The sequence below is a fragment of the Marmota monax genome, unplaced genomic scaffold, assembly GCF_021218885.2.
Source record: "Marmota monax isolate L192 unplaced genomic scaffold, Marmota_monax_Labrador192_F-V1.1 WCK01_AAM20220418_F8-fsc00005, whole genome shotgun sequence".
Classification (NCBI taxonomy): domain Eukaryota; kingdom Metazoa; phylum Chordata; class Mammalia; order Rodentia; family Sciuridae; genus Marmota; species Marmota monax.
In genome coordinates this window covers 31,912,547-31,925,139 of record NW_026692254.1, presented here as the reverse complement: position 1 = coordinate 31,925,139, position 12,593 = coordinate 31,912,547, and the positions used below count along the sequence as shown (strand labels likewise).

The following is a 12,593-nucleotide window of genomic DNA, read 5'->3' as shown; positions in this document are numbered from 1 at the left end:
AATCAAATTGGAATTTCCTAATAAGAAATTCAAGAACAAACTTGAAAATTTAGCTCCATGGAAGAATGAAATTAGTGATAGCAGTTTTCTGAAGAATTAAGTTTAAACTGGAAGTCAACTACAATTATAGAATAAAATAACAACAGTTAGAACATTATCTTTCAAAATTCATGGGTTTTGGCCAAAGGGACATTCAGAGGAGAAGCCTCTGAACTTTAAATAATAGTGACAATGGTGACCATGGTGGCAATAATAGCCACCCAACAAACTGGGCTAAGAGACCTTATATTTCACTTTGTTATCATAAAGTTGCAATGAGGTGCTCCTGAAGGCATCTCAATTTTACAGGTGACTGAGTCACAAAAGATTAAGCAAACTTTTAGGGTCAGACACAGTGAATGATTGGACTGAGACTGGTACCCAGGTTGACCTGGCTCTGAAGCCAAGCACATTACTACCACACGAGATGCTTCTGTTTCTAAAGTAGAGTGACTAGGTCTGAGGAAATAAGTCACAAACACTAGAGGATATAAAAACAGAGCAAAGAAAATACAAAAGGAGTAAGAAGGGGAAAAGTAAGTAAAACAGAAATAAAATCTATTAGGAAGCAAATCAAAAAGAGCAGTAGTTGTTTTTTCATTACTTCTAAGAACAGGTCCTTGGAAGGGACCAACAGAACAGGTAGCCTGTCAACAGAACAGGTGGACTTTGGTGAAGACAAGGCAAAGCCAAAAAGAGGGGCAGTGTCTGAAATATGGAGCCCTGGTGACGCGGACACACAGCAGGTGCAAAGGTCTCAGAAAGTTTTTACAGTCATGAGTCTGGGATGAAAATCTGAGTAGAAGGGCAATTTCAGGACAAGGTAAGTGATCAAAATTAACAAAGAAAAATATTTAAAAAATTTGAATAGACCCACATTCAGGGAAGTCTCTGAAGAAATTTCAAAGAACTACCTAAAAGTGATGCCAGAACCAAAAGATTTTATGGAAAAATTAATTTAAGCCTCTTTATATTAGATATATTTTAATCTATTAAGTGGTTTCAGAAAGTGGGAAGAGATACCCAACCTAAGATGAGAGGATGGACCACTTCTTTCTTTTCTTCTCCCTCCTCCTCCTCCTTCTCCTCTTTTCCTCCTCCTCTTCCTCCTCCTCCTTTTTTTTTTTTTTAATTAGAGCATTGTAGTTACACAGAGTTGTAGTTGATCCTGAAAGAATCCTACAGGCAGGGAATTCAATTTCAGTTCACATTCCTTTTCCCTCCCCCTCCCCCTCCCCCTCCCCCTCCCCCTTCCATTTCCCTTTCTCTACTAATCTTCCCTTCACTCATCTATTTTTGGTTGGTTCCTTTTACTTATTCACAAAGGTGAAATTCCTTGTGGTATATTATACACATAGCATGATTTAAAAAAATTCATTCATGAAGGATCACTTTTATTAGCAGATGTTGCCCAGCAAGATGTAGATACAAAAATCCTACAAAATATGAGCAAGCTACATCTAGTTCTCACTTAAAAAGTACATGGGGCTGGGGTTGTGGCTCAGTGGCAGAGCACTCGCCTAGCACGTGTGGGGCCCTGGGTTCGATCCTCAGCACCACATAAAAATGAATGGAATAAAGATATTGTGTCCAACTACAGCTAAAAAATAAATATTAAAAAAAGTACCTGCTGTGATCTAGTGAGACTTAAAATAAGAATGAAATTTAGGGGGCTGAAGCTTAGGCAGGCCATTAACATATTTCTTCACTTCAGCAAGTCACCAGAGGAAAGGTCCATACTAGTGCCAATGAGCCAGAGAGTATTAAATAAACAACTTAATTTTGATGAAAAACTAAAAGATACTTCCTTATATGATAAAAATTAATTTCATCTCACTATATTAGTCATGGTCCTACTTACCAGAGAATGTTAGAGGAATTTCCATTAATGTCTGGAAAAAGACATGGAAAATCTGTATTGTCATCATCACTTATGAGTTTTTTTAGAAATCTGGTCAGTAAAATTAAAAAAAAATAAAGTCAGATGAATGGTACAAACTTTATTAAATGAAACAAGTTTATTAACTTTCAGAGATCACACAATTGGAAACTCAATACAAGCTATTGAATAATGACAGAACCAATAAGAGATCTCTAAGGTTTTCAGTTATGAAATAAATATTAAAAAGTCACAAATTACTTACATATGAAAAATAACCAAATAGATGATACATTTTACCAATGATTCAGTTTAGAATATAAATTAAAATGTTGAGAAATACATGCAAGTAGAGATTTTTAAAGCTTAAATAAAGATATAAAATTTATATAAAAAGATATAAAACCAAAATATAAAATTTATATAAAAAGATATAAAACCAAAATATAAAATTTGGTTGAAGGTTTGAAAAGAAAATTTGAACAAATATAAAAACAAAAAATAATTTAAAAAATGTCTCCAGATGGGAAAACTTTTCCCTACAACTTGTTCATAAATCTGAGACAATTCCAATCAAAATTCTATCCAGATATTTTAGAACTTGAGAAAATTATTTCAGAATTATTAACTGATAGAAATTAGTCATGGATTTTACTTTTGTTCCCCCAAGTAGACAACCTTTGTTTTTCTGATGGTAACTGTAATATTTGACTACTATAAAAAGAAAGCAAGTACAAGAAATTATTACATGGAAAGGACAGACTCCTTGTGAATACACTTTCTGGTGCCTTTCAGAAATCTTAATTGTTTGGTGTTTATTTGTACAAGTCCATTTTGTAAGTAAAACTGAGTCAATACAACTATGTTATGGTATTTCTTATCCTTACAATGTATTGTGTATATCTTTTCCCTATCTTTCCATGTTATTGGCTATATAGTACTCCATTGTATGAAAATATCATGATAGAGTTAAAACCTCTCACTGATGTACATTTAGTTTGTTTATACTCTTTTAGTACTTTCTTTTAAAAATTTCTCCCACTCTTTCTCATTCAGTCACATATCCAAGGAAGTTGGGCCACCATGAGCTAAGCTTTTCATATATACTATTTTTTTAGTCCACTTTTTTTTTTTTTTTTGGTGCATGCTATGTGCCAGGCAAACAGGCTAGGAACCTCTTTTTTTCTTATCTGCACAGTGGTTAGCATTGCCATCTCCATCTTATGGGCAACTAAGCCATAAAGGCGTGAAATAATTTGCTTCACGTTCTCAGATAAGAAGAGGCAAATCTGACATTCAGTCTAAGGCTGACTGTCAGCAGTAGGCTTGCGTCTGCATTCCTAGTTCTCGTTTCTCCCACTTACAGACGGCACTGTGTGGAACCCCCATGTGGGCTCTGTGCAGACGATACTCATTCCCCTCTCCGTGGCAGATACTGAGGGCCTTTTACATGTGAAGCCCTGCTCTAGGCCCTGGGTTTCCATGAGGAGCGAGCCTTGGACAGCCCCTCCAGAACAATGATGGAGAGACAGGCCCTGTTTGAATTTATCTAGATTCTCCTTAAGATCAATTATATAGTCCACTTCCACCATCTTGGAAGTAGTACGTGCTGCAGGGAAAATCCATTCTGATTCACCCTGTGTCCCAGGGTCTTGTCCATGGCCGTGGGTCAACGGGCCGGGAGCCCCTTCTAGATACCACACTTGCTGAGGGTACCACAGTTCTTAGGGACTCTCCACAGCAGCAGCTTCCAGAATGTCTTTCCTGAAGGCTCTGAATTGTCTTCTGCTGAGGTCAGCACACTCTGACTGGTGTAAGTCCGGAACTTGGAGCCCTTCATTCTGTGGCCCTAGATGAGGTGGCTTCTCGGGGAATATTTCACATTATGATGGTGCAGGGAGAGCCAGTTGGAAGGGGTCTCTGAGACACTCAGCGCCATTCATTTACTGAACAAGCAGATGCCCCTGCACTGAGCCAAGCCCCAGCCAAGTTCATAAGATAGAATCTCTCCCCTCCAGGAGGAAGGAAGAAAAGCGACAGGTATAAAATGAACTCTGACACAACCGGCTCACTTGGCCAGCTGGGACACTGAGGCCCAGAGGTGCCCAAGTCTGTCTTCCCAGTCCTCTGCTCCATGCCCAGAGGCGAACATAGCACCAGTCCCAGCCACAGGCCCCACAGGGCCCTACGAAAGCTATGCCTTTAGGAGGAGAGGGAGCCATACAGTTCTTCCCTTCATTTTTTATCACTGAGTCACTCTTCACTTCAAGACAAATAAAGACCCCCTGGACTGGAATGACCAAACTTTAAAAATCGCCTTTGATATAGGACATTGTCAGAGAATTCAGACATCTAACACACATCTGATCAGCCAGCTCCCCTTTTCTCCATATGGTTATCGACCCTCCCAAAGTTCTCCAGGGAATGAAATATGTTTGATCCAGATGGAAAGACTGTTGGCTTTGTCCAGCACGATGACAGTATATCGCTGTTTCTCAACCAGTCCTTGCTGAGTGAGAAGAAATGACCGTCGGAGGAGGAAGAGAGGGACAGAGGGAGGGAGAAGGGAGAGAAGGCCCCAATCCCAAAGCTGTCTGGTGGAGGATGCACCAGGGATGGAGAAAATCTGGCAAGAATTTGGCAAGTGTTAACGGAGCTTGAGGCCAAATAAGGGAAAGCTCATCAGTTGTGACCTTTGAAAGGGAGCCGCGGGGAGGGTGGCATGGGCCTGCCCCCAGCTCTGCTGACATTTGGTTCCATGAGGGAGCAATAGCTGGTCCCACTGTCCTGAGCACAATTACCAAAGCTAAGCTGAGCCATGTGACCACAGCGCTGTGTTTTCAATTATTCCTCCTCCTCTCCTTCTGGGTGCCAGGCCTGGAGGGAAAGCGGTCCCCACAGAAGTCCGATGCTGGCTTCTCTACCACAGCCCGATTGTAATTGTTCTTTACTCTCTTTTCATTTTCTGTAATGACAAGGCTTATTTTGAAGACTGTCTTTGCTAACTTTGGTTGGGGGTTAATACCGCCCCCTCTTCCCCAGGCTTCGGCACACTCCCATTCAGGCCCCCCCCCCCCCCCCCCCCCGCCCCACGCCTCGTCCAAGAGCTGAAGTGGTGGATCCTTCTGGAAAAGCTTATTAAAAAAAAAAAAAACCGACTTACAGAACTCATGAAACCCTCCTGAGAATGTCCCCACCCCACCTGGGATTAGCAGTTTCCACCAAGGAATTCGACCCTTCTGCTTTCCGAGATCCTGCTGGCAGCCAACCCTTACCCTTTGAGTGAAGCACATAGCATGGCACCTGGCCCCAAAGGTCCCACAGAGATTTTTGTCATGGAAAATGGTCAGTGAGGGACTTGTCACCTCTGGGAGAGTTACTGTTGGTCAGGAGAGAATATGGAGGGGAAAGGAACTGGGTTTGCATTCCAGGAATCCATGGAGACTGTGGCAATGTTTGGTGGAACAAGAATACTCGAGCCTGGCACTAGAATGGGGACAGGGAGGAGAAGAATTCAGCTCTGACTGGGACTTGGAGCAGGATAAGAAAGCAGATTAAAAAGCTCTCTTGGCCTTTGTACGTGATTGTTTTTCATGCCTTAAGCCAGTGGAGTGAAGTACCATTGTTCCAGGAGGATTTGCTATTGGCTTACATAATTAAATTGATGGTGATAGCTTCAGGCATGGCTGGATCTAGGTGCTTATGGGATGATATCTGGATTCAGTCCCTCTCATTTTCTCTGTGTCCTCTTTTCTTTCTCTTTACCTCTTTGAGTTCTGTACCTTCTGTATTGAATTCACTCTTAGGCAACCCTTTACACATGGGGACTTTTACTAACTCATATGTATATCCACTCTGTTTAATGCCTGGAATATTCTAGAAGGATTTTAATGCAAAAGTGATGATCTTTCAAATTTTTGAAAGAGAAAGAAGAGAGGACACAGAGAAAATGAGAGGGACTGTTGTTAACTCTCTCTTTCACACATACATTCCTTTCCCACAAGTTCCAGGGCCATCATGGGGAGTCCTAATGAGGCTGATCAAAATGGACAGAACTCTAGGTATATTAATATGTGTAGTGACATTGGTTTTGAGAGTCACTAGTTTGAGATTGATTTATTCATGTTTTTGCTGCTGGGATTGACCCCAGGGGCACTTTACCACAGAGCTATATGCCCAGTCTTTTTTATTTTTTATTTGGAGGCAAGGGTCTCACTAAGTTGCTGAGGCTGGCCTTCAATTTGTGATACTCCTGACTGAGCCTCCTGAATCACTGAGCTTACAGGCATGTGCCGCCACACCCAGGTAGATTCTGGGGATTTGAATGGGCAGAGTGTAGTCCGTCCTGTGTTGAAAGACGGTGGCTGAGGGGGGGCAATGACAGGAGAGTGAGGTGGAAGAAAGGAAAACCGGCTCTAGCAGTGGGAACTCTGCACCCAACAGATCCCAAGGGTGAGAGATGGCTCCCAAGTCCTCTCCAAAGAGCTCATGCCTCTGGACTCTGGGTTCACGACTCTGGGACACATCAAATGCAGAACTGGTTCCCCAGAGTTCCTGTGGCTTGAGGGGAAGGAAGCCGACTCTTGGGTGGAGGCTGGAAGAAGCCTTGGCATGGGGAGAGCAGGTCCCAGGTGCAGGGCGTTTACTGAGAAGCTATGAGTAGCATAAAAGGAAGGGCAAGTGACAAGGGGAAGATGTGGAGTCACAGCTTCTAAAAGAAAGAGGAGACGTGAGTGTGTCCACCTGTGATGATAGGGACGTGGCACAGAGGGAGGGACCCAGGCTGACGGTGAGAGAGGAGATAATCAGTGTCAGTGTAGAGCCAGGATAAAGGCTCCAGGCTCCAGGGTCACACAGCATGGCTTAATTCCTGCTTTGGTTGCCTCCAAGCTGTGTGGTCTTCACAGTCACTTTACCTCTCTGTGTTTTAGACCTCACTTCTCCAAAACGAGGATATTGAGGAGCCTACAGTAGGTTTCATGAGGACAACGTGGAACACCGTGTGGAACACTGGTCCACCAGAAGGAAGTTTTGAAAGAGTCATTGCAAATGTGTGATCAAGGTGATTATGGAAACACGGCACCATTGTTGACCAAAACTGGAGGTCCCACTGGTGGCCATGAATGTTTCCTGGTACCAATTTGCTCAAGAGGGTGTGAGCAAGAACCCTGTGACCAGGCATGGTGGACCCATCTGTGTTTAGGGTTTCACTCAATTGAGTTGGAAGAACAGAGATAGTGAGACTTTGGGAGGCTGGAAAGAGAGTGCTTGATGAAATGGACCAGCACGGAGATGCCTCACCCTGAAGCATCCGGGCCTGCTGCAAAGCAGGCTTCCATGTATTCATTCATTCATTTGAATTTACCGCTACTGGTTGCTATTGATGGCTGGTGAATAAACTGGTAAAGGCAAAGGTTTGCCAGACACACCTGCGATCCCAGCAACTCAGGAGGCTGAGATGGGAGGATGGCAAGTTGAAGGCCAGCCTGGGCAACTTAGCAAGACCTGCCTCAAATTAAAATGTTAAAGTACCGGAGATGTAGCTCAGTGGCTGAGGGCCCCTGGGTTTGATCCTCACCACCAAGAAAAAAAAATGTAAAGGGTTAACACAGAGAAGAATAAACTTGTGTGAAGTAGGTGCTGCACACAGTCTTCTTTCAAGAAGGAATTCCCTTTGACGTGGGGGGTATGTGAAAGGGTTTCGACGTGATGAAATGCTGGGAGGTTGCTGCTTTCCCTTATTCCGCCGGGGAGGTATGTGAACAGCAGTCCCAGTGGGCCAAGCACATCCCACCATGTGCCGTCTACAGCAGGTCTGTGGCTGGGCCTGAGTCAGAGCTCCTCGGATGCAGCCACAGGGCCCCCTTGGCCACCTGCCTCATGGAACCTCGACCTAGGGGAGGTGAGACTTGCTGAAGGGCCACACTAGGGCCTGGGGTGGGGAGCCGGTCTCTGGTCCTTGACCCAGTGCAGGAACTATGGTGTCTGCTTGATTGCCACCAGCGTGTGACCTGGGCCCAGGAGAAGGCATACATGTTCACCGAGAGCCGGTCATGTGCTGAGCCCTTTGGCAGACGCTGCCCCAGCCTCACCTTTGTTTACACATGTTGGCCTGGCTGCACAGTGTTGGGTGGGGCTCCCGACCCTCTTAGTCACAAGCCCTTCATTTTTCATTTTTATTTTGGTACTGGGTTTTGAACCCAAGAATTTTTACTACCGAGTGACATCTCCAGTCCTTTTAATTTTGAGACAAGTTCTCGCTAAATTGCTGAGGCTGACCTCAAACTTGGGATCCTCCTGCCTCAGCCTCCTGAGTAATGGGGATTACAGGCATGTGCCACCACACCCGGCAACACATTAATGGTCTTTGATTTGAGCTCCCTGGATTCTGGGGCTTCCTTAAAGATGCTATGGGAGTCCGCAATGATAGTCAAACGGGACTAGGCAGGTGGGCTTAGTCCTCCCTGGTTCCCTAGTCAGTCTGCTCTAAAGATTGGAGTTCCCTTATAAACTTTTATTTTGAAGATTGGTTTCCAAGTTTATTTTTTTTTTTGGTTTCCAAGTTTAAAAGTGCTGGTCTCTATGATACCTAAACTCCCTCCCGGGACCTTGGGTTTGCACTTTTCCTGTCTTTGCCTCAGTTTCTCTGCCTGTTGGATGAGGCTGTGCACAAGAGGAGCTCTGGGATAAGGTCTCTGTGAGCCCGCTAATGGAGGGGTGTTAACCACTGGGCTAACTGAGCCCCATTTGGCTGGCAAAGGGAAGGGCCAGGGACCCTGAAGGATGACCTGCCCATCTGCCCTGTGTCCCGGGCACTGGGCACCGTGGCTCGGTTCCGGGACGCATGTCCATCTCCACTTGTCAGCAGCAGGTCACGTGGCTTCTTCCCATTTCCTCTTTCCTCCAGGGACTCATGAAGTGGTGGCTAAGCCCAGTTCAGTTGCCACCCATCAACCGAGGGCCAGAGACCAGGAAAGGAAGAAAGGCAGCTTTCCGTCCTCTCTGAGGATGGAGCCACACAGCTGTTCTGCAAAGAGCCGAAAGTCCATGAAATTCCGGTCCCTCTCCCGATCCCTGATCCTCTGCAATGCCAAGACTAGCGACGATGGATCCAGCCCTGATGAGAAGTACCCGGATCCCTTCGAGAGTCCGCTGGGTCAGGGCAAGGAGGGCATTTCCCACTCATCCGTCCAGCTGGCAGACACGTCGGAGGCCAGGCTCAGCAGCATTCCTGATCTGGCATTGGCCTCAGAGGCGTCTCAACTTCAAGCAGCTGGGAGTGATCGCGGCAAGAACTACAGGAGGATGTTCTTCATGAAGGTATGCCCAGGGCTGGGTGCTGGTGGAGCCTCGGTAGTGTGTGGGCTAGAATAAAGTCTTTGGATTCATTTTTTCAGAGTTCTAATCGTGAGCAAAAGCAAGCCCCCTGGAAGTGCAGGAATGAGCGTGGTAGTGAATCAGGCCCAGCTGACACTCCCGCTTCAGAGGTTCAGTGAGACACTCTGTCAGGCCAAGATCGGGGCCTAGATCCCTGACGGAAAGTGGCAGGTGTGACAGTCAGTACTCCTGTAAGTTGTCATCTGCAGTCTCTTTGGGGCCTATCATAGCCATGTCAGGTCACACCGTCATGTAGGCACGCAGAGGCAGAGGCTGAGGACTTGGACACAGGAGGAGGCCGTGGGCAAGCAGAGGAAGGAGTACAGGTGAGGAAGTCAGCTCCCCAAATGCTGACTGTGAACATTTTCCAGGGTGCTCTGCCAATTTCAACCTAGGTGGAGCGCTGACAGTGCCAAATGAAGCTATAAATTGGGGAGGGGTGCTTAAGTAGTGTTTGGGGACTTGGCCAAAATTCATAATGTCTTCTGTTAGAGCACATTTCAGTGTTTTGCCATCATAATGAGGTGGGAATTGCAGGGTACCATGGGATCTGGGCTGACTGGATTTTGTCCTGTTATCCCCTCTCGAGTACTGTGCCTTAGTGCCTTCTGTTGATAGAGGGATTTCTCAAGGGTCCAAGTGGCCTGGACCTTGGAGTCAGTGCTGCTCACTCAGTGAAGGCCTGCCCCAGGGGCTTCCTGGCAGACTACTGCCAAGAAACCCTAGGGAGTCACAGACCTTGAGCCACAAAGAGAAGTCATTCCAGTGCCTGGGAAGGGTCTAGCACTTTCATACAGCTCAGTTAACCTCCCTCACGAGGGAAGTGACTGCTTAATACTTATATGACAAATGACCTCAGGTTACTAACGTTCCATAGTATGCAGCAGGAACAGCCCTGATGATCTCCAGACACAAAGAGCCCCCGGTCCAGGCCGTGCCATCACTCATGACTTCTGTTGATATGTCCTGAACTCACCTGATAGGGGAGAAGGAGAATACTTCCAGTTTGTCATAAATGATGAGAAAAATATACAGTCCACCAACCAAATGCCATATTTATTAATGATGATATGAAAGAATCCAGAGGAGAGCTCAGGTAAACCCAACTCAAAAAATCATTTCAAGATCCCTGGAGACACCTAGAATAGATTATTCGCTTGCTTCTGATTAATTGCATAGGCATTTACTGAGCACCTACTAAGTGCCCCCCGGCACTGTGGGGATTCAGACTCTGACCTCCAAGAACTTGCTTTGAATAAAATTCACACTGCAGGAGACACAGGGGGCCTGTTAAAGTCTCAAAGGAAGAAGAGAAGGGACCACAGTTCTGAGGCAGCATCTGTCTGTCTTTCTTTCAGGAAATATTTAAGGAGCACCTGTCTGGGCCAGGCACTGTTGTAGGGAGTGAGTGAGACAGACTCGGTCCCTACCCTGATGCAGGGGACACAGTTGTTAGTTACTTAAATATAGATGTATAGTATTAAGCAATGAAGGTTATGAAGACGTATTAAGGAAGATAAGGGGTTAGAGAATGAGAGGTATTGCTGAACTTTTGAAAAAGATGATGGCAAAGCCTTTTCTAACCACATGACTTTCGGTTAAGTTTCTGAAGTGGAGGAGAGAGTCCAGTAACTGTGGGAGGAGGGGCACCAAGAGGGGACAGCCAGTGCCGGCAGGAAGAAGGCCTGTACTCAAGAAGCACCAAGGAGCAGAACACGGAAAATAGGGAGAAAGGGGAGAAGGCAGGAAATGGAGCTGAGGTGGAACAGGGGCCTGAGCAGATGGCAAGGGTTTGGACTTTTATCCTAAGAAGGATGGACACCAGGGGAGTGACATGTCTGACTGCTGAGCTGAGAGCGGTGTGCAGGAGGACCTGTTGGGGTGCAGACAGCAAAGACCCAGGCCAGGGATGACCTAGCTTGCCAGTGGCAAAGGCACCGAGATCATTTTCTATGCAGAGGCAACAGGATTTGTTGTTGGAAGAACACAGAGCGTGAAAGAATGAGAGGGATCAACCTTGGCTGCGAACTGAGGTCTGAGCAACTCGGGGTGGGAGAAAAGAGGTGCCCTGTCCTAAAATGGGGGGAAAAACAGTGGGGGCTAGAAAAATGACAAAGAAATGAAGAGTTGTTCCTTGAAAGACATCGATTTTACTAAGCAAGGGTGGGTGGGAGAGGAAATTGCAGAAGCAAAGAGGTAGAGAGGAAGGCTGAGTGCTGTGTCTGGACCATCCAGCCCAGGCAAGTGTGTCTGGGGCTCAGTTCTTGCACCTGCTCAGCAGCAGGAGGTTGCACACCTGGGGAAAGTCAGCGACAAGCGGTAGGAGAGGCCAAGGGGAGGTGACTGGGGACCTCACCTTTTTCGGCTCTTTGTAATTCTCACCTACTGCTGCATACTTTAATTTACAAAGCAATTCACTGCTCTGGGGTCATTGTCTTTATTCTCCAAAACCTTAGGAAGGTCACAGCAGTCTTATAGTAGTATTATTTCTTGGAAGCAGTATGGCACTGGGATCAGGGATGTGGGCTCATGACTCTGGTTGCCTGGGTTGGAATCTAACTTGCCATTTACTGTCTGTGTGATCCTGGACAATTCACTTGACCTCTCTGTACCTCAATTACAATTCACTTTACCTGTGTGCCTTAATCACATTGAAGTTGCTGATAGTCTATAACTCATATGGGTCTAATGAATTTATTTACAGGAGAAAATCTGTGCAGAGGAACATGAGCTGGGCTCAGAGGCCAGAAAGAGTTGACTGGGGTGGTGGAGGGGCCCTGCAGGGTAGAGTGGAGGTTGAGGTAAGGAGGAACAGGGTCGGGAGGGAAGAGTGTGGTCTATCTTGGAGCCTGAGACCTCCTGCTCATTTTAAAGGAGCGCAGACAATCTTAAGGATCCACTAATAAATTCTAAGCAAGTGAGAGTCCAGTCATCTGAGCAGGTGTCATAATCACAGGTGGCAGGTCAGAAAGGGGAGAGGTGACAGCTGGTCCCCATATCCTTTCTGAGGGTGTCACAAAGTAACTCACTGCCACTCGCTCCCTTCTAGCGTCCCTGCCCCAGCGGCCTCCCTCCCTGCGTCCCCTCACCAGAGCAGCCCAGCGCTCAGGGTGACTCAGTTGGCCCAGATGCCCTCCCCAGCTTCCAGCAGTGCCATGGTTACAGTGACTTCAAAACAACATCTGGAATGAGACCCCGTGACATCAGCTTCTCCTCTAGAAACGCCTAAGATGAAAATTAAAGAAGAGGAAGTTGTATAAACAGCCAACTTGGGGGAAAAGTCCTTTTTGGATGGGTT

At 46.0% G+C, this 12,593-nt stretch overlaps 1 protein-coding gene across 3 annotated transcripts in view; it reads left to right on the top strand.

Annotated features, from left to right (window-relative positions):
* The window catches only part of Il16 (interleukin 16), a 128,225-nt gene that overhangs the window by 17,896 nt on the left and 97,736 nt on the right, over positions 1-12,593 (top strand). For all 3 annotated transcript variants that reach the window (XR_006850448.2, XM_046438479.2, XM_046438470.2), the window contains exon 2: positions 8,826-9,238. Coding sequence is in view for 2 of the 3 variants with exons in the window: in XM_046438479.2 (XP_046294435.2) it covers positions 8,826-9,238 (413 nt within the window). In the remaining variant the exon portion in view is untranslated. The remainder of the gene's footprint in view (positions 1-8,825; positions 9,239-12,593) is intronic.